Here is a 25096-nt window from a genome sequence, read left to right as displayed (position 1 = left end):
AATAAAGTATAGAAGTTATTATTATCCATAGGAGAAACCAAAGCAGAAGTACTGGGGAAAAGAAAAATAACCAAATTGTCAAATTAATAAAAAATTATTTATTTTTTCAAAAAAAAATAATAATAAATAATTAAAAAAATAAAAAATTATAAAAAAGGCAGGTATGGCAACAAATCAGACACGATCTTACAAAAGATAATACAGATTAAACAAGAAAAACAACCCTTGCACAGTTTCCCAGCACACAGAATGCCTTTAATATTTATGATTATTCTTATCATCAGCAGCAGCATTAATGGTCATTTTACCCTGTGAGTTTCCAGTCTAGTACAGAAAACATATACGCATAGCCATAGTTCAAAGCTAGAGACATGGTGTGGAAGATCTCAAATGCCACTGAAATGGGCTTCAAACTGTAAAAATGGGAGGACATCATTTTTTTTTAATATGGGAATGAACTGATCAAAGCAGTAACACAGGATGTTAAACTGGCAGCCATTTTAAAGAACGAAGAAAGAGGAAAAGATTATTACAACGGCATGAGTGTCTCCCCCATGACCCTTTCCTGAAACATCAGAAGTGTAAGGGAAAAGAAAAAAAAGCACTCATCCAGAATCTGGCTTCTGTCATCTGAGTTAAAACAAAAGACTAAGTTGGGATACTTGCCTTAAGAGAAAAAAACATTTTAACTGAGTGGTAAGTGGGGCGGGGTCCTATTTATGACACAAGAGGGCAAGCCCCTCCCCTCTGGTAGGAGAGTACTGGGCACACATCCTCCCCCTGTTCCTAATCGCTCCTCCCACAGCAAGAGGCACAGAAGTGCATCACTTGGCACAGGAGTGGAGGTCAGCAGTGCCACTTGCCAACTGCCTTAAAAAGGAAGACCAGGGATGCCAGGACGAAGGAGTGGGATCCAAAGGGAGATGCCATCATGAGGAATCAATGAGGAATCTGTAACAAAGGAGGCCTGGGGGGCGGAGGGGCCAGAAGGATGAAACCTGGGAAATCAACATCTCCCGAGAGGGAAATAACAACAGTAAAGCCAGGTTCTAAGTCAGTATCTAGTCCTGACTGGGAGCCTAAGCCACCCCAGACACCTATCACCCAGACAGAACCTGGGCCAAAAGTGACAGCCACAGCCCAGCCAGAACCTAAGACTCATCAGGAACCCAATACTCAACAGGACCCTGCTCCACAGCAAAGACCCCTCACTCAGCAAGGGCCCCTTGCCCAACGTGAAGCTGAAGAGCAGCACAGACCTAGCATCCAACAAAATTCTGCTTTGTGGCAGGAACTGCTTGCCCCACAGGAACCTGCACCACAGCAGTCACCTTGCATTCACAGGGTGCCCTTCACTCAACAGCAAGCTGCCTCACAAGGACCTGGGCCACAGAAAGAATCTGAAACTCAACAGGAGGCAGAATTGAGAGGGGCAAATGTAGCCGAGCCAGTACCTGGTCCAGTAGAGCAACCTCCAGAGCAACAAGAAGCTGGATCAACACCTCCAGCCCAGCCTACACCTGGACCCAAAAATGAATCACCTGCCCAGACTGAATCTATACCCCAAGAGAGACCAGAACAGTCAGACCCTACAGCCCAGCAAACAGATCCAGCCCAAGGGGCCAGATCCCAAGAGAGATCTTCAACCGACTGGAGATTTCTATCAAAACTGCACCAACTATCCACACAGCAACCAGCCTCAGAATGGAGGACATTTTTTGACTGCGTCACTGATTCTGACTTAGAATCAGATTTGGGGTCTCCAGTACAGAGCAATCTACCAGCCAAAAGGAGTAGAACAGTGGCCCTGGGAACAAAGCTGTCCTTCAAGGGGAAGCATGAAGTAGCATCAGGATATGGTGGGAAAGCAGCACACGGGAAGAAAACCACCAGCCAGAATCCCAGGGACACAGGTGAGTTTGAGGCCGGAGGAACCAGAGCCTCCCAGGGATGGTCATTCATTCAGTCAGGAGTAACTAAGGACCCCCAGTATGTCCAGTTGGCTCAGGGGATCCCTCAACAGTCCCTCCAGACAAAGATCAAGAGCCCCACCTGATAGATGAGGAAGCTCAGGCGTGGAGATGCAAAGGCCCTTGCAGGAGGCGGGCAGATGGGGAGTGGCAACGCCAGGGTGTGACTTCTTCCCCCGCACTAGGCTACCTCTCCAAGGACGATTTGGGAGGAAATGAGACACAAGCGGGACAGGGCTCTGGGCCAGGGGCCAGGAAATGGAGAAGCCGCCTACCTGCCAGTATTCAGCCATCGGTGCCCAAACACAGCCCTTAGGCCCCCGCCACACCGTGCCGCACATGGACACTTACCCCCGTGGCCTTTCCATGCGCACTAGGTGGAAAATACCTGCCTCGGCTATATTTGAGCTCTCCAGGTCGGCCACGGGCGGGCAGGAAGGCACCCGCTCCTCTGCCAGGCCGTCCCCCTCACCCCGAGAGGCTGAGTTCAGCTGGGCTCGATGGCCTGGAGGTTATGTTCTCAGGAAGGGTGCCGTGGGAGAGGAACTGGGCCGTGGGAGAGGGGCTGCGCGGTCTGCCGAAGTCCCGGGCAAGGTTAAGGCTGGATGAAGGGAGAGTTGCGTGGAGCCGTATCGGAGGCGGCTGGGCCCCAGGCTCCGCCGGCCGCCATCACTGCCCCCTCCTCTGACGCAGGCGGCCGTGCCCCTGGGGTGGGGCAGAGGGGGTTCCAGCTCCTCGGCGCTCAGGCCCCGATCCGGTCAGGCCGGAACGGGCAGGCGAGTCTCATCCATGGAATGAGGGGCTACTTGTTGAAGCAGCCTGAGGGGAGGCCGTGCAGCCCCAATCCAGAAGCTGGGGGCTCCCGTGAGGGCCAAGTAGTCCCGAAGGGCCGGCCATGGTGGCCTCAGCCCAGAGGTCTATCCCTCCTGGAATGGCTGGACCGTCTCTCTGAGGGCTGAGAAGAGGGTGTCTCTCAGGGCCACAGCTGGTCCTATGCTCTAGGAGGGAGAGGAGGAGGAGCAGGATGGAAAGGGAGGGTTTGAGGTCTGCTTTTTCTGTCGCTGAGAATGAAGAGCTGTTTCTCTAGGCTCGAGAACCCAGTCTCGGGACGCCCTCCCCACACAAGACAAGGGGGCTTCTCGCGCACCCGGTAGGCAGTTGACTGTGTGCGCATGCCCGAGCCTCGAGCCTCTTCGGTTTCCCGCCATTCCCCAGGCACGCGTGGGGCCCTCTACCGCCGCTTGCGGCGGGCCCGTCAGCGGCTTCCGGCTAGTACGCAGGCGCCGAGCATTCTCTTCCCCCCGCCCTTCCGTTCTCTGGAAGAGGGAGAAGGTAGAGAAAACCCCCAGAAAAAGAGCAATAGGAGACAGGGGGGCAGGAAGAAGGCGGGGCTTCCTTCTCAAACGGCTCACAGGCAGAGCCACGCCTCCAGTGCTGGCGCCCCGCCCCGGCTTTGAATTGCCAGGGGACCTGGCCGGCCCCGCCCCGCCAGGCGGAGGCTCTGCGGCGCCCCGCTTTCCCCCTCCAGCAGGTGGGCCGGGTCGCGTTCTAGGGGATCCCTACGTGGGAAGGTGAGTGAGGAAGCGAGGCTGCGAACCAGCACGAGAGAAGATCGGAGCTTCCCTTCTGGGGTGTACTCCCGCAGTTCTCCCAACTAGTCTTGCCCGAAGGACACTTTTCGCCGCCTCTAGGGCTGCATTTTCGTTGGTCACGGGCCCTTTAAAGCGCGTGAAGGGGCGGGGCCAGGCTTTAGGCCCCAGAGGTTGAGGGTGGGACCCGGCTGTGGAGTGAGGCCCCGATTGCTCAGAGGGCGGGACCCAGAGGGGACCAAGCCCAGGATTGGGTGGTATGGGGGCCCGGTGGTGGTGTGCGGCAAGGATTGGCACTCGGGGCGGGGCCTGGCGGCTGGAAGCGGCCCCAACGCGGGGACGACGGAAAATTGATGGAGTCAGTTTGGGGAACGGGGCCCTCCAGGGCGGCTGGGGCCCCGGCCTCGAAGAGGGCCAAAGACGAGTCCAAGAGTCGTAGCCGCCGGCGGTGGCGAAAAGGCAAAAACAAAGGTGAGCGCGCGGGGGCCGGCTGCAGAACAGAAGGAACCTTGGACCTCCTGCGAGGAAACTGGGGACTGAGTGGACTGACCCACTGTCCCAAGAAGTGGGGGAGCCCGTGGGCTGGCCCACTGCCGCCCTGCGAGGGGGTGCGGGGATGATCCATCGTGAAAATGGGTGATGTGGGAGCTGAATATTACCCTCAGCATAAAGACTACCGGACGCCCCAGTACCGTCTTGGGAAGAGTGTCCAGAATGCGATCTCCTAGACCAGGGTTCCCGGTCTGGCTCCGTACTCGCTGTGTGACCTGGCCTCAGTGTTTCCTACCAGGGAATGGTTCAAGCGCCTATTTTCAGGTCCCCAGCACTCATGAGAGGATAATGGAGACGCTTAGAAACTGTTGCCCAAAGAGGAAGTTTAGGGGTGAGTCCGGGAAAGGTAGGAGGAAGGGGTGCCCGATAGTGGGAAATGACCCAGGACCAGTACAGCTCAAAACAGTCCATCCTGACATCCTTCATTCAATCGGTGCACCCATTCCTTGTCAGCCCACCTGCTTCAGCCCAGCACCACTGGGGCCTAACTTCCTGACCGCCACTCCTTCTAGGACTAGGGGTCCCCGGGTAGACTTCAGACTGCCACACCCTCCCTGGGACAAAGAAAGGAGGGCTGTCAACTAGGTTCCTGAGGTGTCACATTATTTACAGATCTCAGCAAGCTGGAGAAAGACTGACAGACCAACAGAGATGCTGAAAGCCTCAGGCAGGGGCACACATTAAGTCCTTGCTAGGTTATGAGTATTTGTGAATCCGAATGAGGACCTAGGGGAAGTTCCTGTGAAGGGAAGAAACTGACATAGCCCCAAAGCCTGGAGACCCCAACTGCCCCTAGGCTACATCATTAACCAAGGACAGGACTAGAGTTGGCTACACAAGCACACACCTGCACAGACTCAGACAGGCTAGGAGCTCAGATTGGGACCTGAGGGCATTCACTGTCACAATGCCAGACATAGCCTCACAAGCAGGATGGTGTGCCCAGAGGCAGTACAGACCAAAGTTAAGAACATGGGCTTTGGAGGCTTGGTTCCTGGAGTCCTAAACTGTGGTGCTGGGCAACAGGCTTCCTCTTTCTGTTTCAACTTTCTGTCCATTTTATAAAATGGACACAGTGATAGGACTCCCTGACTGGTAAGGGCGGTTGTGAGGTTTGAATGAGGGTGGCACATTTGGCACTGGCACACGGCAAGCGTGCATGAGAGGTGGAGGTTATTATCACTGTTACTCCCCATTACACGGTGAGTTCCCTAAGAGGGGGACTGTACCTGCCTTGTTTACCCGCACTTTCATAGCCTGATATCCCAGTCACAGAGGCACTGAAATATTTATTGAAGTGAAGGAATGTGTGAACTGTAACACTGGGATAATAATAATCGTGCTGCCTTGAGGGTTGTTGTGAGGAGTCAGAATCCTCCTGGGTAGGGCACCTTGCACAGGGCTGAGCCAGTCCTACTCACAAACCCAAAGGCCCTTATTCCCACAAAGGCTCATTCCACAAGCCCTGAGAGTCACCTGTCATTTCCTGAGGCTCTGCCCTGGTGCCAGGCCTCAGTAGGATGAATCAGACCCCGCCCCCGCCCTGAGGGCATCCAGGCTGGCTGGAGCAATCCTAGTCATCAGTTTGATCTTGCCAGTAATCAATGGTTCTAGTGTCATTATGATCACCCCATTTCTGAGGTGACAAAACTGAGACTCTGAAGAAGCAAGGTCACCTGGGCTTCCTTATCTGGCCAGTGAGGCAGAGGGATGGCCAGCCCAGCTTCCTGAGGGCAGGGGTGTGCGAACTCAAAACTGCTCCGTGCCCCAACCTTGATTATGGACCCCAAAAGCTCCAATCACATAGATTCATTCAACAGACATTCACTGAATGTTTACTTATGTCAGGCCTGGGCTCTCAGTGGTGAGGACAGACTCACATTTGAGCTGGGGACGCAGACGTTAATCAAATAATCCCACAAATCATATATAATTATAAACTGTGGCAAATACAAGAGGGAAAGTGCTGAGAAAATGTGAGAGGGAGGCTTCCCAGGAAGGTGACATTGGACCCAAGGATGAGAAGTGTTGACTGCGGGCAAGAGGGGCAGGGAGGCCAAGGGGACAGCACAGGCAGAGACCTTGAGGCCCAATGAAGTGGCTCATTACAGCACAGAGAGAGCTCAGCAAGGGAGGGAGGAAGTGGGGGCTGGGTGGGCAGAGGGCCCAGATGGCACCTGGTTTGGGAGGCTGTGTCCAGGATTTGGGGCTTTATCCTGACAGCAAGGGTGGGGGTGTTGCAAGGTTAGGAGTATGTGCCCAGATTGAAGTCCTAGAAAGATCCTCTGGATGCTATGTGGAGAAGAGACTGAAGAGGGCAAAATCAGAGACACATAAAGACTTGTTACAAACATCTAGATGAGAGGTCCATGAAGGTGGGAGAAAGGCTAGATTCCAGAGGTTTCTAGAGGGGCAGAGTGGACAGGACTTCGTGATGCATTGGATAGGAGTGGGAAGTGGCCACACACACACACACACACACACACACACACACACACCAGGACGCACACAAATATGAGTATATACGTCCATACATATACAGACACTTGCCCATGCAATCCCACAGGCCAAGAAAAATGCAGACACAGATAAACTCTGGGGCCAAGAAACATGGGCCATGACACATACATACAAACATGCCTTCAGACATACTGAGAAACATAAAAACACACAGACTGGGAAAAACATCAACACATCGTGCCCATCCACGAACATAGGCCAGGCAAACCCTAAGCATGACATACGTGTATGGACATACATATGTGCATCTGTCTGAGCCTCAAAGACACACTCACACCTGACCACCCAGAAGGTGGCCAGCCGAGACACGACAGAGAGGAGAAACACACACTCTGCAGAGACAAGCTGAGCCATCTTTGCTGGCCCTGTGACTGTGGGCGGTCATGGCCTTCTCTGCATCTCTGTTTTCTCATCTGCCGTAAAGGGGCTATAATGGTCCCTACACCACGGGTTGTACAGAGAATGAAATGTGTCACTTCCTGAAAAGCACACGGAGAACCGTGCCTGGCACACAGCGGTCAGGCTATACTTGCTGCCCCCCAACCCAGCATGTGCCCTGCAGGCCTCTCCCCTCCAGAAGCCCTTGCCCCATCCAGGCCTCAGACCTGGCCCCTCCTCTTCCATCCTCCCCGAGCTTCCTTCTCTACCACGCTTCTCACCGCTGCTCAGTCCCTGGGGGCCCAAATCCAGGCTGGGTCCAGCTGTCCTGTGGTTCTTTGGGGCAAAGGGCTGGCGCCCAGGCAGCAGAACTCCTCAGTCCTACTTCTGACCCAGTCGGTACCCACAGGCAGGCCATGTGCCCCTGCCTCTGCCCCAGTGCCCTCTGCCTGAGATTCTTGGCGAGTTTCTGGCAACCTCAACATCCCGTCCTCCTGGTTCCACCCAGCTTAGCCCCCAGGGAGCTGCCTAGAATGGGGCAAAGGGCAGGGCCCTGAAGTCCAGAGGGCCTGGGACTCAGCCTTCTCCCCACCGCTCATCGAGGCTCATCCCCGCTCACCTGGCCACCAAGCTTAGAACCATCTCCAGAGGCCTCTGTCCATCTGTTTGTCTGCCCTGGGGAAGGGTGGTCCTCTCCCAAGCTCCCATTCACCTGCTTCTGCCCCCACTTTGACTTTCTTCCCTACTATGCACCAGACCCCCATGATGAGCCCTGGGGCCATCCCCTGCCCCAGTGGGGATGATAATCAAGGAAGAGAGACCCAGGGTTCACCTACATCCAAGCAAGTGTCACTGAGGCCTCAAGGCCTCTCGTTTGTGCAGACCCCTTCAGAGCCCTCTATCTAAGTTTGTGTTTGTGATTTTCTATTTTTTTTTCTAAAGAGTTCCACCTCTACAATATAAGCTTCACAGCTCTGTGAAGTCTGGTTCTTGCCTGGGGGGAGACAAACAACAAACATGAGTAAACAAACATGTATAATTGCAAATGTGTAAATCCTAGGCAGAAAAACAGGTATGATGGCAGAAAGTAATGATGGGGGCGTGTATCGTAGTTGGGGAGGAACGTCCTCTTTGAGGATGTGGCAAGCTGAGGCCTGAAGGGTCGGAAAGAGCTGGCCAGGCAAGGAGCACAGGAAATAAGATAGGTAAAGTATTTCTTGGAGCCTCAGCCTCCCATACGTGAGGTAGGAATGACAGTCACAGCAGAATGGCCTGTGAAGGGGAAGTGGCAGGTATGGAACACCACACAGTAGGACCTATAGCGCAGAACCCCCAGCTGAGCTTGGCACTGCCCTTAATCGGCTTTTGTCCTCTCCGGAGTGCCAGGCAGAGCCGGCTACCCTATATCTCCCCCCAGCAGCCGGGGCCGGCTGTGCCAGGGCCGGCTGTGCCAGGGCCAGCCTGGGGGGTGGTTGCTGAGATCACTGGGCCTTTGCTCCCTGAATCCACCCTGGGGAGAGGGAGGGCAGCCTGGCTGGGTGAGAGGGGTCAGCTTGTTCAGGACTGTGGCAAAAACTCCTGGCTCCTAAGAGAGAAGAGGGTTGACAAGCTAGATAACTCAGTTTCTAACTGTTGAGGGGGTTGGGTGTGTGGACTCCTGGGTCCAAGGGAGGAGGGGCTGGGGCCTGGACTCCTGGTCTCCAAGGCAGAGGAGCCTGGGACAAGGACTCCCATTTGAGCTGGGCCTGGGAACAAGCAGAGGGGACAGGGAGTTGGGCTCCCTGCTGTGTTTACAGCACGTGGTCTCACTGTCCCTTCTGGATGGGAGGTGGAGCAAGTGGCCACACCCTAGGAAGGCTTGGCCTCTCCCCAGTTTATCGCCCCAGGCAGCTACTGGCACTAGCCACAGTCCGTGGGGCCCAGCCGGCAGCTCAGCCTGGGGGAGCTCAGAAGAGGTCTGGGAGGGGTGAGTGTACCCTCCTGCTGAGAGACAGGAATGGCCACCGTAAAACTCCAGGGCCTGGAATGGAGGGGAGACACCTTCTTCTGGGAGCGGAGGGGGCCATCCACCCAGAAGCCAGGCAAGGTGCTGAGTGGGCTTCAGGAAGGAAATCTCTGGAGCAGAGGGCACCATTTCCACCAAAGGGGACAAAAGTAGTTGTCCAGGGCCTGAGTGACAGTACAGGGGTCCCAGAGGGAAAATCACCAGGGATCCTGAAGTGTGGGGAGTCGGACCTAGTCCAGGGCAAGGTTCGGGTTTTTTTCTTATTTTTTTAAACATTTATTTATTTTGAGAGAGAGAGAGACAGAGTGCAAGCAGGGGAGGGGCAGAGAGGAGGGAGACATAGAATCTGAAGCCGGCTCCAGGCTCCGAGCTGTCAGCACAGAGCCCGATGCTGGGCTCAAACTCATACACTTGGAGATCCTGACCTGAGCTGAAGTCGGATGCTTAACCGACTGAGCCACCAGGCGCCAGGGCAAGTTTTTGAGGGCCATAACTAAAGGCCCAGCCTCCAGAGCCCTGGGAAGGAGACCAGTGTAAGTAAAGGCCCTCCACCCAGAGATCTGGGTTTGAATTCTGCGCTGCCACTTTCGATGCAAGCTTCAGCTCCTTACTGAACACCTCTGAGTCTCAGTTTCTTGGTAAAATGGGGATGCTACCAATAATACTTGAAATGCAAATGGAGGCAGTCTGGGTCTCAGGGTTAACAAGCACTAAATGACCACACACACACAGAAAGTAAGAGCAGGCCTGGCACAGAGTGGGCCCAAAGCTAATGGCAGCGGTGAGTACTGCTGTTCCAGGCAGGGGAGTGGGGTTGGCCCATGAAATCTAAGCCAAGTGGAGAGGACTGGAGGCCAGGGGACCCAGCTGGGGAGGAGCGGGACCAAGTTGTGGATATCCCACAGAGGAACAGAGAGGCAGCTAAGTTTGGAGGGGGTTCCACAGCCAGACTTGAGGCACCAGGAGGGGGCAGGAGTGACTCCTCAGCTACAGGTAAGGCTAGAATTATGAACTGGGTTCAGGAAGAGAATTGGGCTTGAGACCAAGGTCCTGGGACACCACCAGGTAGATGGGGGGACAGAGGGCTGAGCTCTCTCAAATACTGGTGGAAGGGAAGGGTCTATGGGTGATGCCTGGGGCCTGAGAAGGAGGCGGGAAGGGGGCCTGAAAAAGAAGGGAATGGGGCCCCCGACTCCACCCTTGGGTCCGAGGGAGGAGGGGTGGTCCAGCCCTGCCTAATCGGGCCTCCCAACTGGCCCACAGCCTCACGGCTCACGCACAGCATGGACCTGCACACGATGACACAGTCGCTGGTGACTCTGGCGGAAGACAACATGGCCTTCTTCTCGAGCCAGGGCCCTGGGGAAACAGCAAGACGGCTGTCGGGAGTCTTTGCGGGCATCCGGGAGCAGGCGCTGGGGCTGGAGCCAGCCCTGGGCCGCCTACTGAGCGTGGCGCACCTCTTTGACCTGGACGCAGAGACGCCAGCCAATGGGTACCGGAGCCTGGTGCACACAGCCCGCTGCTGCCTGGCGCACCTGCTACACAAATCGCGCTACGTGGCCTCCAACCGCCGCAGCATCTTCTTCCGCACCAGCCACAACCTAGCAGAACTCGAGGCCTACCTGGCTGCCCTCACCCAGCTCCGGGCCCTAGCCTACTATGCCCAGCACCTGCTGGCCACCAACCAGCCCGGGGGACTCTTCTTTGAGGGCGACGAGGGGCTCACTGCTGACTTCCTGCGCGAGTACGTCACTCTGCATAAGGGCTGCTTCTATGGCCGCTGCCTGGGCTTCCAGGTGAGCTCCCTGCCCTGTTCCTCTGGGCCCACAGGCCCCTGACCTGGCCCAATGGCATAGTTCGATACCCACAGTGGTCAGTATTATTGGGTTCTGGAAATAGTAGATTCAGAATGGGGACCCTGTCTAGGGCTCGGACAACGGCACTGGGGGTCTCAAACTTGTGGCCCCCGGGCCAATTCCACCGTGCGGTAAGAAATCTTTAACTCACATAGCTTTTTGCACCAGGATCCCCACTGCTCTCTATTGTCCCAAACTCAGGAGATTCGTTCACTCTTTTCTATGACCTATCTGGCCCCTGAAATCATTTGAGACTCCTTAGAAAGGTAGTTAATAATGTTCTCAAAGGCCTATTTATAAGAGCACACCCTGTTCAGTCATCCCCACTGGAGGCTGGGGCAGGAAGGAGGAAGCACGCTAGCTCCCATTGTACAGAGGCTCAAGGGGCCCTCGTCACAGCTGTTCAGCTGGACCCGGGTTGGCCTGGGCTTTTTGGCTCACCTAAGGAGCTGTAGAATCAGGATTTTCAGGCCACAGGGAAGGCCGAGGAGCACATCTAAGTTGGTGACAGCAAGGAAGATCTCTCCTCCCTGAACCAGGGCCCTAACTCCCAGGTCTTCTCCCACCCTCTGCCCACCCCAACCACCCCCAGGGAGATACCACTCATCTCTGCACTGACAGGAAGGCAGCCTGGGGGCCTTTAGACTCATAGGAAAAGTAGTTTGGGGACTGAGAATTGGGGGTCCTTGGGGCTCAAGAACAACTTGCTACTGTGTGAGGTCAGTACAGGGTCCCTCAGCCTCCAGATCCTTCAGATCCTCTCTGTGCCTCCCCCAACCCTGCAACTCCCCAGCTGATCTTGGCCGACCCTCAGCCTTCATCCCACCCCACCTTTCCACGCTTCCCCACAGAGCGGCCTGTCCTCACCAACCCGGCCTGGGTGTTCCTGGGAAATTCCTTTCACCTAAACTGACCCCACAAATATTGATCAGCCCAGCTGAGCCAGCTGGCTCCTCCCTGTGTCCCAGCCGGGACCTTGGAGTCACAGGAGAGAAGCCCTGGGGCCACACAAGCCAGCATTCCAGCCACAATGGCCAGGCACCACTGTGCCCTCTGGCCCACTGGGCCCCTGGCCAGGGGCAAGGTCATGCCTGACAGCTATTCTCTGAGGGCCCAGCTGCTGTGCTGCAGGACAGCTCCCCCCCTGTAAAATGTCAGCCCAGCAGAACAGAGGCCTCCTGTGTGGCTCTTGTTCAGCTCCTGTTCAAGTACTTAGCACACAGTAGGATATAGGCCAATATTTGTTAAATGAACAAAAGAACCCTGCTGGCCCCTTGCCCAGCTTCCTGTGGCTTTTTTCCCTCTGATCTTGTACCCAGCCACCCCCACCCCCATCTTGTCTTGGCTGCCCAGCTCCTCTCTCAGACGCATTCTCCATTTGGCTGTCTTTCTGCCTCAAGATCTCTGGCCCTTTCTGTCTCTGACCATCTCCTGTCTGTCTTCCTGCTGCCCAGGAACTGGTTCCCATCTGCCTGGCCTCCTCTGTGTCCTTGCTGACTTTCAGGAAATCCCTGCATCACCTTACTCCCAGCCCTCTATGGCTCCACCCACATCTGGAATAAATACAAATTCCTTAAGCCCTAAGTGAGCCCCCTTTGCTTCTCTGACCTCAGCCACTGCCCCTCTCCCCTGGTTCACTCTGCTCCAGCGACACGTGTTATCCACGCCAAGCACAGACAGCCTCAGAGCCTTTGCACTTGCCGTGTCCCCTGCAGGGAACAGCATTCCCTCACTTCCTCTGGATCCCTTCTCAAGTGCCCTCCTAGATACCCGTCTAAGTGCCCTCCTAGATACCCTAGTCATCACTCCATGTCCCCTCCACCTACTGTCTTTTCAAAGCATTAGTCATTAAACATAACATCATAAAACATATGCCTTTATTTGCTTATTGTCAGCCTTCTCTTTGACATCAGCTCCGTGAAGGCACCTAGAGCAGTACTGGAGCTCACTAAATGTGTGTTGAATGACGACGTCTCCCCCCACACCACGTCTCTGCCCCTCACTCCTGCCTGCCTCCGGTCCCTCCTGGGCAGTGGGTGACACAGCGGCATCTCTCCACAGTTCACACCCGCCATCCGGCCATTCCTGCAGACCATCTCCATCGGGCTGGTGTCCTTCGGGGAGCACTATAAGCGCAAGGAAACAGGCCTTGGTGAGTCCTGGCCGGACCCTGCCTGCAGCCTCACCTCCCTCCCTGTCCCTCCTCCTGCTTCCACTTCTACCCCTAACTGCCCCCTTCCCGCCAGGCTCCCTGACACCTCTCCCAACCCCTAGGTGTGACAGCCAGCTCCCTCTTCACCAGCGGCCGCTTCGCCATCGACCCAGAGCTACGCGGGGCTGAGTTTGAGCGGATCATACAGAACCTAGATGTGCACTTCTGGAAAGCCTTCTGGAACATCACTGAAATAGAGGTGCTCTCGGTGAGCACCTGTTATAAGATGGGCACACGGGCACACTGGGGCCCAGAGACCCATCCCAGGTCACATCAGGCCTCTGCAGGGCTCTAAGCCTGGGATGTGATGTGATGGAAAGGATGGGATGAGGGTGGGGATCAGAGGGGAGGCATGAGAGGAACCCCTGCAAGCAGCTTCTCCCCAGTGCCCCTCCTGTCTCCTCCCGCCAGTCTCTAGCGAACATGACATCCACCACCGTGAGAGTAAGCCGCCTGCTCAGTCTGCCACCAGAGGCCTTTGAAATGCCGCTGACTGCTGACCCCAAGCTCACAGTCACCATCTCACCCCCGCTGGCGCACACGGGCCCAGGGCCGGTCCTTGTCAGGCTCATCTCCTATGACCTACGTGAAGGACAGGTAGGAGATACAGAGCCAAGGAGCACAGGCAGCCCCCTCCCCAGATGCCCTCCCACCTTTCACTGCTTACACCTGCCCCCCATCCTGTTTCTCTGAGCACACCCCCTTGGTGGGTGAGGCCTAGATGGGCCGCCCCAGCCTTACCCACATCCTCCTCCCTCACCCCCCAGGACAGCGAGGAGCTCAGCAGCCTGGTGAAGTCCGAGGGTCCCCGGAGCCTGGAGCTGCGGCCACGCCCCCAGCAGGCTCCCCGTTCACAGTCCCTGGTGGTGCACATCCATGGCGGCGGCTTCGTGGCCCAGACTTCCAAATCCCACGAGCCCTACCTCAAGAGTTGGGCCCAGGAGCTGGGCACCCCCATCCTCTCCATCGACTACTCCCTGGCCCCCGAGGCCCCCTTCCCCCGGGCACTGGAGGAGTGCTTCTATGCTTACTGCTGGGCTGTCAAGCACTGCGCCCTCCTCGGTGAGCCCCAGCCCCTCACTGCACTCACCCCTGTCCCTGCTCCCACCCCAGCCTGCTGCAGCCCCCACCCCACACTGCGTAGAAAGTGGGCCATGTATGTGCCCAGGCCTCAGACTTGCACCCCTGCCTCCCCTCTCCTACCTGCTACCACCCTCCTACTCCTGCTACCTGTTCGCCCCCCTCCTGCCCCACTGCTCCCCAGACCCTCCATCTTAACCACTTCCTCCTTCTGCTTCCTGCTCCCTGCTTCCAGCCCTGACACCCCACCCCACCCCCCACTTCTCCATCACCTCTGATCTTCTCTCTTCTCCTGCTGTTTCTCCACCCCCCTGTCCTGCGCTGCCAGCCTCCTAGCCTTTGCTCCAGCCCATTCTTCCATTCCTCTGACCTCCTGCTTCTGACATCTTCAGAGGTACCAGGCAGGGTGGGGTCATGCCCCAGGGCACAGGGATGTGGCTCTTTTGCACGGTCAGCTGAACCCTGCCCTTCCATCTCCAGGCCTCAGCTGCACCCCTGTCCTAAATGGGCCTTTGGTCTCCCCTTTCCCAGCATCTGGCCTCCTTGCTTCTGACCTCCAGCCTCTTAAGCTTCACAGAGCTTCCCGATATCCACATCTCAGTCCACCTGATCCCCTGTCCACTATCCCCCCAAATCCGCGCCTCAGTTTACCAATCTCTAAAATTGCAGTTGGCTAGACTCTGGGGTTGGGGCCGCCATACCCCACTTCTGACAGTCCAGTGCTCCTGGCTCAGAGCTTGAGTTCCTCCCTGCCAGGCTGACCAAGCCCTCTCCAACCCAGGCTCAACAGGGGAGCGGATATGCCTCGCAGGGGACAGCGCAGGTGGGAACCTCTGCTTTACCATGTCCCTGAGGGCAGCAGCCTTCGGGGTGCGGGTGCCAGATGGCATCATGGCAGCTTACCCGGCCACAATGCTACAATCTACCGCCTCTCCCTCCCGCCTTCTGAGCCTCATGGACCCCCTGCTGCCCCTCAGTGTGCTCACCAAGTGTGTCAGCGCCTATGCTGGTAAGGCCACTACCCACAGAGCTGGGGGGCTGGAGGGCTGCTTGGATCCTACAGGGACAGGGGCTAGAGCCCAGTGTCCTGGGGCTGAAGAGAGGAAATCTGAGTCTCCTTGTCCCTACTGAAGCCATCAGATATTCTTGGGTCCCTGGGGGCAGAGATGCCTCAAGTTCCGGGTGTTGAGACTAGGCCTCAGCCCCCCGCATATACTCCACAGGTGGAGAGATAGAGGACCACTCCGACCCGAACCAGAAAGCGCTGGGCATGATGGGGCTGGTGCAGCGGGACACAGCCCTGCTCTTCCGAGACCTCCGCCTGGGTGCCTCCTCATGGCTCCACTCCTTCCTGGACCTGAGTGGGCACAAGTCCCACACGAACTCAGTGCCCATGGCAGGTGAGTAAAGCCCTCCCCTCACACACACATTCAGGGTGGGCAGCAGGGGCAGCCTGGCACACCAAAAGTCCTAGGGGAGGAAAGGGGCTGTGTCCTGGGGTGCTCAGGGAAGCAGAGATCACCTTCTGGCTCTAACTCCCTATTTATCCCTGGCAACTACCACAAAGCCTTGATTTTCCATGATGGTCCACATCCTAGAATTTCTAGGACTTCTGGTCTACCAGGTTATCTCAGAACTCCCGAGAACTATAGCATTTAGCTTTCCAAACAGTCCATCCCAGAAAAGAACACTGGGAAATGACTCAGAAGGCCTGCCACATGTGCTGATTTTCAATCCAGAGAATGCCACTCAAATCGCTTGGGCCTTGAGCTGGGAATCCAGCCTTCCTAGATTCTTTCCAGACTTTTAACAGAGACACATGGGGGTAATACCTCGCTCCAGGGGCTGGCCTAGGAGCGTGGGGTGGGGAGATCAGCAGAGGTTCCCAGCCTTGAGTGCATGGCAGGATCCTCAGGCAGCCAAAACTCACTTCCATCCAAGGATCTATTTTTTCCCACCATTTTTTTGTTTAAACATTTTAATGATTTTAAAGTATAGCCAACTCATTTTCTATCTCCAGCAAACCAACAGTATTTTCTGAATAACAGAGAGCGCAGATTCGAAAGTAGATACCATTCCTATTCAGAAAAGTATTCCAATTGAATGTGTTTTACTTTAACCTTTTAAATTTTAGGATACTCAAATGGATGCAAATAAATACACACAAAAACAAAAGAGATCTGGGACCACTGAACCCTGAGGCTTTCCTGGTAGGGTAAAGGAGACAAGTGCAGGCCCTAGAGGGACAAGCACCAGCCTAGCAAGCTGCTGTAGTGGGAGCTCGCTGCTTGCTAGGTGACCTGGGTGACCGGGGCGAGGTCCACTGTGAGCCTTTCTTTGCTTCTCCGTGAAATGAGGCACAAGAGTACCTGCCTCATGAGGTTGTTGTAGGGACTTCGCGCACCGGTTTGTGCCAAGCTCCCAGCCCAAACCTGACACACAGTAGGTGCTCCTAGAAGAGCCCAGCACCCCTGACAGGCTGTCCCCTGTGACTCTGGCCAGTAGTTCTGTTCCAGTGACCCCCCCCCGCCCCCCCCGGGTCACAGATTCTTATGCAGTCATTCTTATATCATCTCACATTGTGCCTTCATGGATTTATAAAGACAAAAAATAAAACAAAATAGAAACCTGAAAAATGCAGGGTCCCGGCCCTAGGGGCAAGCAGCATGGATATCCTCAAGTTAATGGAGTTGAGGCCAAGGTGGGGCGTACCACGTGGGTTGAAACGCACCTCGGCATCATCTGGGCACTTGCTAGCCTGGCCATTCAAAAGGAAGGGGTAAAACTAAAGGACATAAAGGAATTGTGGGGAGCAGATCTACACGGCTATAGGTGTGGGATCCCTGGGAACTGAACAGGCTCCCAAGACTCTCTTTAGCTCCTCGTGAACACGGCCTCCTTTCAAGTCACGTGGGCCTGCTCACTACTCTATTTTGATCTGCTCACGGCCTCCACGTTGAGTGGCTCTAACAAGTTGGCTGGGCCTCATGCTGGGATCAGGGAGGTGGTTGGAACCAGGCACCAGGCCTAGTAATAAAACATGATACAGCAGGACCTCCCAGCGGGGAGCAGTGCCTCATCCCACTGAGTCTTTACTGCCTCCTAGTAGGTCAAGACTATTTTTGCTCTTTTTTTTTAAGTTTATTTATTTTGAGAGAGAGAGTGAGAAAGGAGAGAGGGAGAGAGAGAATCTGATCTGCTATCAGTGCAGAGCCCCACATGGGGCTCGATCTCACCAACCGTGTGATCATGACCTGAGCCGAAACCAAGAGTCAGTCACTTAACTGACTGAGCCACCCAGGTGCCCTACAGGCGAGGACTATTTTTATTGCCTCTTTGTACAGAAGAGGAAACTGAGGCTCCCAGAGGTAAACTGACTTGCATTTAACCTTCCCAGTCACCACACACACCTCCACCTCCACAACCACGTGACTCCTTTCACCTCCCCCTTGGAGTTGCAGCTTGGGACGTCTGGGGCTCCCTACCCATCCCCCAAGGAGGGAGTGTGGGGGAACACTAGGCCTCCACTGCCCTAGGATGCGGCTCCTCCTCCAGAGGCCGCTGCCCTTCCCGTGATCTTCCCTGCCAGCCACTCACACACGCAGCCCACAGAGCCGGGCTGATACGCATGGCCCCGCTGGCCACCTGACCCTGCCCCTCTTGCAGAACCAATGCGGCGCAGTGTGTCTGAGGCAGCACTGGCCCAGCCCGAGGGCCCGCTGGGCACGGACTCCTTCAAGAGCCTGACACTACATGACCTGAGCCTAAAGGGCAACTCTGACACATCGGGCAGTCCTGAGCTGTCACTGTCTGCAGAGACACTGGGCCCCTCCATGCCCTCCAATGTCAACTTCTTACCTGGCCCTGATGCACGCAAAGACGCTAAAGCACCAGGTGAGCTGAGGGCCAAGGACAGAGGCCAGGGCGTGCTTGCCAACTTCCCTGAGGGTTTCCACCCCAGGCGCACCAGCCAGGGCCCCACTCGGATGCCCATCTACTCCTCACCCATCGTCAAGAACCCTTTCATGTCGCCGCTGCTGGCACCTGACAGCATGCTACAGAGCCTGCCGCCCGTGCACATTGTGGTGAGCGCCACATGGGGACTGTGTGCCCGGTGGGGGGGAGGGGGGGCGTGGCAGGTGGGTGCAGGAGCACTCGGGGAGGAGAGACCCGGGAGGGGAGCGGGGAAGAGGGGCAGGTGTGCGCAGGTGCACCTGGGGAGGAGAGACCTGGAGCAGCGGGAGGGGAAAAGCTGCCTGACATCTGAAGGGAGAGGTGTGCCACCAGGAGGGCATGCCTGACGACGGGAGGGCTGAAAGGGAGTCAAGGCTGCCATTCCTTCTCGCGATCTTGTGGAGCGCCTAGGGGCAGCTGAGTAAGGGGAAGAGAGGGGGTGTCTCTAGGGGAAGGGAGAAGCTGGGCAGCAGCTCATTCTCCCATTCCCCGCCTCCCTCCCGTCTCCTGGCTCCTCCCCTCGTTCCTCTGCCCCTTGCTGTGCCCCACAGGCGTGCGCGCTGGACCCCATGCTGGACGACTCGGTCATGTTCGCGCGGCGGCTGCGCGGCCTGGGCAAGCCCGTGACCCTGTGCGTGGTGGAGGACCTGCCGCACGGCTTCCTGAGCCTGGCGGCGCTGTGCCGGGAAACGCGGCAGGCCGCGGCGCTGTGCGTGGAACGCATCCGTCTCATCCTCACTCAGCCCGCCGCGCCCGCCGCGCCCGCCACACCCACCGAGCCGCGGGTCTGAGCCAGAGCCGGCCGCGCGGGAAGATAGGGTTGCGGGGGGCGACACTAAAGGCCTCTTGTTTCCATCTAAGCCGGCCTCCGTGGTAAATATCCCCCTTACCCCCCGCCCCCCGTTAGGCGGCGGGGACCCCCGCGAGGGGCTTCTGGCCCATCCGGCCCTCCCTCCGGGTGGGGGGTGGGCGGGAGGGGCAAGCTGTGCCTTAAGGTGGGGGGACGACTTGTGGGGGGGGAGGGGGGAGGCGGGGCCGCAAGCTGAGACCCTGGCCAGGGGGGCGGGGGAGGGAGCACACAAACCAGTCTCCGTAGACAGCCAGAGCTGCACTCCATCATTGCCTTCTACTGCTGCTGTGACCGACGCAGGGCGGGGGGCCTGGCCCTACCTCGCCCGTCGGTTTGGTTTTGTTCCTTTGTAAATAAAAATGTATTTAATTAGTTTGGCCTCTTGCAAATAGTCGGGTGTCGCCCACCAGGGGGCAGCATCAGATGCTGCTGCTGGGAACCGAGAAACCTGGCAGTAGAAAGCTGGGTACCCAACGTCTGGGTCCTGAGGAAGGGCCTGGATTCTCGGGTGCAGAGGGATCGGACGCTATAAGCACGGACCCACCTCCCCTTCAGACTCAGTCCAGGTGGTGTGCCAGAGGGCTCTGGGTTCTCAGTGACTCCCCTTTACAAACCCTGTCTCAGCACCCACCACGAAAAGAAAACCGAAACTCCCTAGAGAACTGCAGCAAATAGAACAGGCTACCAGAAACAAACCAGTCATCCCCAAAACTGGAAGCCCAAGCCCTGCCCAGCTATGACAGTCACTCAGTCCCTCAACTAAGACCCTGAGGCCTTGTCCTTTTGTAGGCCCTAGATTTGGAACAGAAATGATTTCTATCCAGGGCCTGCCCTCAAGGGACTCAGGGAGGGTAGGCAGAGAAACACAGACACAGGCTGTCACAGTCCACACAGGCTCCATCTGTGGCGGACAAGGAGGGCTTCAGAGAGGAGGTGATTTGACCTTGACCTTAAAGGGTGAGCACAAGTTTGCTATGCAGAAGAATCACGCAAAGTTATGAGAGCCAAGGGGCAGTTACCAAAGCCTCTGCCTGGCCAGAAGGTTGGGTGCAAAGTAGGGAGTGGCCTGAGAGGCTCGGGGTTGTCAGCAAGAGCAGATCTTTGAAGGGCCTGGAGTACAATCTGGACTAACTGGAGGGCAGTAGAAGTCACAAAAGGGCTTTGAGCAAGGGAGGGACAGGATCAGCTAAGGCACTGGAAGAGCCTGCTGGGACATTGGGGGATGGACTAAAAAGGACAAGACTGGGACCCTGGAGGCAGAGGAGGCTGAGGACAAGGAAGAAAAGGCACGAGCTGGGGCAGAGGCCATGAGAGTAGGGAGTAGGAGTAAGAGCCATAACTGAGGCTGAAAAGGACTTATTGAGGGTAGAACAGATGTTACAAGAGAGCAAGGGGATGAAGATAGCACTTGGACCTAGCCAGGGAGCAGATGGACAGTAAAACTGTGTCTTTACTGGGAAGAGGCTCAGGTATGTACAAGGGGAGTGGGGGAGAGGGGCGGGTACTGAGAGCTGTTTTGCACAAGGAGAGATCAAAAGGTCTTTGTGCGACAATTGGTGGGGGGGGCGGGGGGGACATCCAGGAGGCAGCAGGAGGCAGGAGAGCGGGCTGGGTGCTCACTTCTGGCAGGAACTGAGGAACTAGAACCTTTCTGGGAAGAGTGGATAGGTGGGATGAGCAGAGGGCCAGGACAGAGAGAGCCCTGATGAGCATGGTCCCCAGTAAAGGGGTAGGCAATAAAAGGTGAGTCCTGGAGGTTCTAAGGAGCAGCCAGAAAGGAAAGAGGCTAACCAGGAAACAGGATGTATAGCAAAGGGGATTTGGGGTGGGAGGGAGTGGTCTGAGTCAGATGAGGATGGAAGTATCATCATGCCTCAGCAGGGAGGAGGGTCCTTGGTGACCTTGTCCAGAGCAAGGCCATGGGATGTAGGCAGCCAGACATGGAGGGCTCAGGAGGGAGTGGAAGGTAAGAGATTTAGCCAGTGGGTACCGTAAGTCTTCAGCTGTAAAAGGGATGAGCAGTAATTCAAGGGAGCTTGATATAGGTGTGTGTGTGTGTGTGTGTGTGTGTGTATTTAGAGATGATAGAACATGTTTTTAATGCTTCCAGGGAAGGAAGGAAGGAAGGAAGGAAGGAAGGAAGGAAGGAAGGAAGGAAGGGAGAGAGGGAGAGAGGGAGAGACTGAAAATGCAGAAGCACACACACACAAAATTTCCTAAGAGGATGGGCACAGGGGGACCCTAACCTCGGAGGCCCTCATTCACCCAGTAAGTGACTTCTATGATGGGGGAGGGAGCCATAGCCCAGAGTTCTCCCTGAAGGTCCTGTTCCCCCTGCTGAGCTCACAGGACCCCTTGTTCATCTCTCCCAAAACAGCTTTCCACCCACCAACCTGCTCCTGTTTCCTGTCCCCATGTCAGGAATGGCTCCATCGTCCCCCTGTATACCCCAGGTCAGAACTCTGGTTCTTGTCCTGGACACCCCCTTGTCCCATAGCCCATCAAGCCCCATATTCTGTAGTTTCTGCCTCCTGAATCTTGGCCTTATGCCTTCAGCCTCTGGCCTCATCCTCTCCTGCCTAGGTCCCTGCCCAAGCCACCTTGTGGGCTACTGGCTTCCAATCTCCTTTCTCCATTTCTGGCTCCAGCTCTGACCTGGTCTTCCCCTGCTCTAAATCCTTCCATGGCTCCCCACTACCACCCCACCCCAGGACAAAGTCTAAGCCGCTGAGGTTAGCCTTCTTCATCCGCTTCCAGTCTTACAGTTACCCCACCACAACATGGACCTGACAGGCCTTCTTCTTGGGCACCTACACATAGTAATACTCCTGCATGCCTCCCTTTTTTTGCTTGTGCTGAAACACCCTCCCACACGCCCTTCACCTTTGCTTGACACTTCCTGTTCCTCCAAGATCCAGTGCCAATGTCCCCTCCTCTGGAAACCTCTTCCGGATCCAGCAAAGCCAAAAGAGACGCCTGGATTCTCCCACCTCTGGCACACCCTGCCCATCAACGTGTCTGTCCTCCCATCCGACAGGGGATCCTTGAGGGCAGGGCCTGGGCCTGACTCATCTTGGTCACCACCATCGCCCAGCATAAGGCCCGGCACCCTGGAAACCTCAGGAAGTGTTTAAGTAATAGGTGGCTGAGTGTGTGATGAGCGAGTGAGTGAGTGGCAATAGGAGGAAACTGGAAATCAGTGGGAGAATGACGGCAGGAAAGACACACGGATGCGTGTGCCGGCCGGGTAGGAGCAGATGAGAATCAGGTTTAGGGCGTGAGGAATGGAACGGAGAGATGAATGGGGCTGTGCATCCCGGACTCAGTTTCTCCAACAAGGCAAAATGCACGGTGAGGCAAAATGCCAGCTAAGCTGCCCCTTCCGCTTCGAACCCCACAAAGCCTCCCCGTTTCCCTTCCGAACTATGTCCAGAACCCCAATACTGGGCGTGCTGGAAAGGGCTTACCGACTGGACACGCCGAACCTGTTTCCCTCGCGAGCAGTTCCAGCCTCTGCGGTGCGCCGTGGGAATCCCACCCCGCAGCTGCCCGTCCTATTGGCAGACTGGCAGAGACTCGCGGAGACTGGCGTCTCCCAGAGCCTATCGCTGTCGGATTTAGGCTGTGGGTCCCGCCTGCCGCGGAACGTGCCTTGAGTGGCCCAGGGAGGTAGAAGGCGGAGCGTCTACTGGCTGGAGGATGGTGATTGACGTCAAGGAGGGCTTATCACAGCTAGCGTCCTTCAAGTCAGGCCCGCCTCGGGGGGAAAAAACGCAGAGCGGTGGTAGCTGAGGGCGTGGTGGATTGCAAAAGGGCCCAGAATGTGGTTTCTGGCCACGTGCACCGGCGTCGGAGGGAGGAAGGTCTGAAGAACCTAGACTTCGGAATGGTTGAATCTTGAGGGAGGAGGGAGCTGGGAACCTGAACGGTCGGGGTGTAGGGACGGGTACACCCAAAGAGTCACGGGCCTGCCCAGGGATGACAGATTTGGGGTTCAGGATCTTACGTGGCTATCTACGGGATTGGAGCCAGGCCTTGTCCCCAGGCAAGAGTTGTGGGTCTTGAAGTAGGGCTTAGAAGAGAGATGAAGAGGAGGAGGCTTGGGGGAAGCTCTGGCCTCAATAGGGCTTTTCCACATCCCCTAAAAGGGAACCCAGAGTGGGAGGAGAAAAACATAGATACCAAGAGAGATTAAAATATTGAAAACAATAATTATAATAGAGCTCTCTTGTATGGGGTTCACTGTGACTCCGGTTCTATGCAAAGCATTTTATATAATTATCTCCTGTCTTTCTCGTTACAGTTCTAAGAGATCAGATTATTATTACTATAATCCCCATTTTACAAGTGAGAAAATTGATGCCCAGTGAGGAGGAATCAAGATGCAGATGTAAAGAAACAGGAGAGACACAAAACACACATGGAGATTAATAGACAAAGAGATAAAAGACAGGCCCACAGAGATTAGAAAAGGTAGACAGCAAACAAAGGAGAGGGGCTAAGAGCAAGGATTCCTGGGGGGAGGGGGCTGGGGCCTAGGACTCCTAGGTTCTGGGATTGGAAGGACCAAGGACTAGGACTTTCAGGCACTTCCTCTCCTGATTCCAAAATACCAGACTTGTCTAACCCTTCTCACTGTGGGCGTTGGGCCCAGTTGGGGTCAAAAATAGTGATTAGGAAGGGGCAGGTGTGTCATTATCCTATTAGGAGAGGATAAGAAAATGATTCATGGGGGTGCCCCCAGTCTGGGAGGGGACTTTCCCCCCATGGCCTCTGTTCTTTCATCTGGACAGATGAGGCCTCAGGAAGGACAGGGGAGGGGCAGGGTCCTCTCGGTCCCTCTCCACCACTGTGTCTCCATCACTCAGAACTGTTACTAAGCCCACCGTGGACACAGGTGGGCCACCCTGGGGCCAAAAGCTTTCTTGGTAGGTCTTCATCTCTCTGGCTCTCTCTGCTTTCCCTCAGACCTTGAACCAATGCCCACCAGAGGTCTTGGCACATTGCAGGAGCTCAGCGAATGCCCCTCGAATGGATGGACAAACATCTCTCTGTGCAGCTCTTCCGCTGTCCCCATCCTGGCCATCTCTATCCCCATCATGTTTCTCAGCCTCTCCCTGGCCTCGCCCATCTCCTCCCACCTTCCCTTTCACATAGGCATTTCTTCGGAGGCCACTGAGCCCTCCCGCCCATCCCTAATAAGAAGAAACTGAGGCTCATTTTGGGAGGAGTCACCCTCCCAGGGTCACCTGTGGGACATGGAAAGGAATAGCTGGAAGAGGGGTTCTCAACACCCCAAATACAGACACAGACACATCCTGGCACCTCAGAGTCAGAAATGCAAGATCACACCAAACATGTGCCCTCAATACCTGCTCAGTGTGACCTTCATTTGCACCCACACAGTCAGAGAATCACAGGCACCACGCAGAGTCACCTACAAACACAAACATAAACATAAGCACACAATCAATCACCCTTACTAACAACACAGAAATATTCTATTTCACATGCAAAACAGACACCCCAGGTATGCAGTTACACGCCCATCCAGCCACCGAGAGGCCACTCACTCAGTCCCTACCAGGCCCACGAGCAGATGCAGACGTGGTTTCATTTCCTACTCCGTGACTCCAATATCTCCAGAGACTAGAACAGCACCTCACCATCATCACCAGAATAAACACAAAATGCTTCCTGTGTGCGAGGCACAATTCTAAGCACTTTGCACGAGGTAACTCGTCCAGTCCTCTCAACCACTTTATTTGCAACAGCTCATTTTGCAGATGGACAAATGGAGGTCCCGGGAAGCTTAGTGATTTGCTGAAGGCAGGAAGAGGCTGTCAGAATTTGAACTCGGGTTTTCTGGCTCTAGAATCCATCACACAATCCATTCAATAAAGAACTCCTGCCTTCATCCAGTCAGGATTGGAGAACCATGACAACTGACCACACCTGAACAAGATGGACAGTGGGTAGAACCATAGAAGGACAATATAGACACACAAATAGAAAAGACCCCCTCTCGTGTCACGCCCCAGAGCACACTGAGACATCGTCACAACCCCCAAAGACACACAACACCCAGAAAGAGAGGCACACGCCACACCCAAACCCAGACACCGTA

The 25096-nt window shown here is 55.7% G+C and overlaps 1 protein-coding gene and 2 long non-coding RNA genes across 9 annotated transcripts in view; 1 reads left to right on the top strand and 2 right to left on the bottom strand.

Annotated features, from left to right (window-relative positions):
* LOC123578908 overlaps positions 1 to 3270 on the bottom strand; it is an 89156-nt gene extending 85886 nt beyond the window's left edge. For both annotated transcript variants that reach the window (XR_006702560.1, XR_006702561.1), the window contains exon 1: positions 2322 to 3270. This is a non-coding gene — a long non-coding RNA (uncharacterized LOC123578908). The remainder of the gene's footprint in view (positions 1 to 2321) is intronic.
* On the top strand, positions 805 to 19341 carry LIPE (lipase E, hormone sensitive type). Of its 6 annotated transcripts, none has more exons than XM_045442216.1 (10): positions 805 to 1913; positions 10278 to 10813; positions 12935 to 13025; positions 13148 to 13293; positions 13497 to 13682; positions 13853 to 14147; positions 14947 to 15174; positions 15389 to 15565; positions 17832 to 18250; positions 18671 to 19341. In XM_045442216.1, the coding sequence occupies exons 1-10, from the start codon at positions 992 to 994 to the stop codon at positions 18908 to 18910; spliced, it is 3240 nt and encodes a 1079-aa protein (XP_045298172.1). In that variant the 5' UTR covers positions 805 to 991; the 3' UTR covers positions 18911 to 19341. The 6 variants fall into 6 exon arrangements, with proteins under 6 accessions (XP_045298172.1, XP_045298175.1, XP_045298174.1 ...); XM_045442219.1 differs by lacking the exon at positions 805 to 1913 and adding an exon at positions 3440 to 4030; XM_045442218.1 differs by lacking the exon at positions 805 to 1913 and adding an exon at positions 8847 to 8975.
* Positions 18969 to 25096, bottom strand: LOC123578905. The gene is made up of 3 exons (XR_006702556.1): positions 24342 to 25096; positions 22437 to 22726; positions 18969 to 19314 (listed from the first exon to the last, which is right to left on the bottom strand). It is a non-coding gene; the product is annotated as an uncharacterized LOC123578905 (long non-coding RNA).

This window comes from Leopardus geoffroyi, chromosome E2, assembly GCF_018350155.1.
Source record: "Leopardus geoffroyi isolate Oge1 chromosome E2, O.geoffroyi_Oge1_pat1.0, whole genome shotgun sequence".
NCBI classification, from domain to species: domain Eukaryota; kingdom Metazoa; phylum Chordata; class Mammalia; order Carnivora; family Felidae; genus Leopardus; species Leopardus geoffroyi.
Note: the sequence above shows the minus strand (reverse complement) of the source record. Positions and strands in the feature narration are given on the sequence as shown.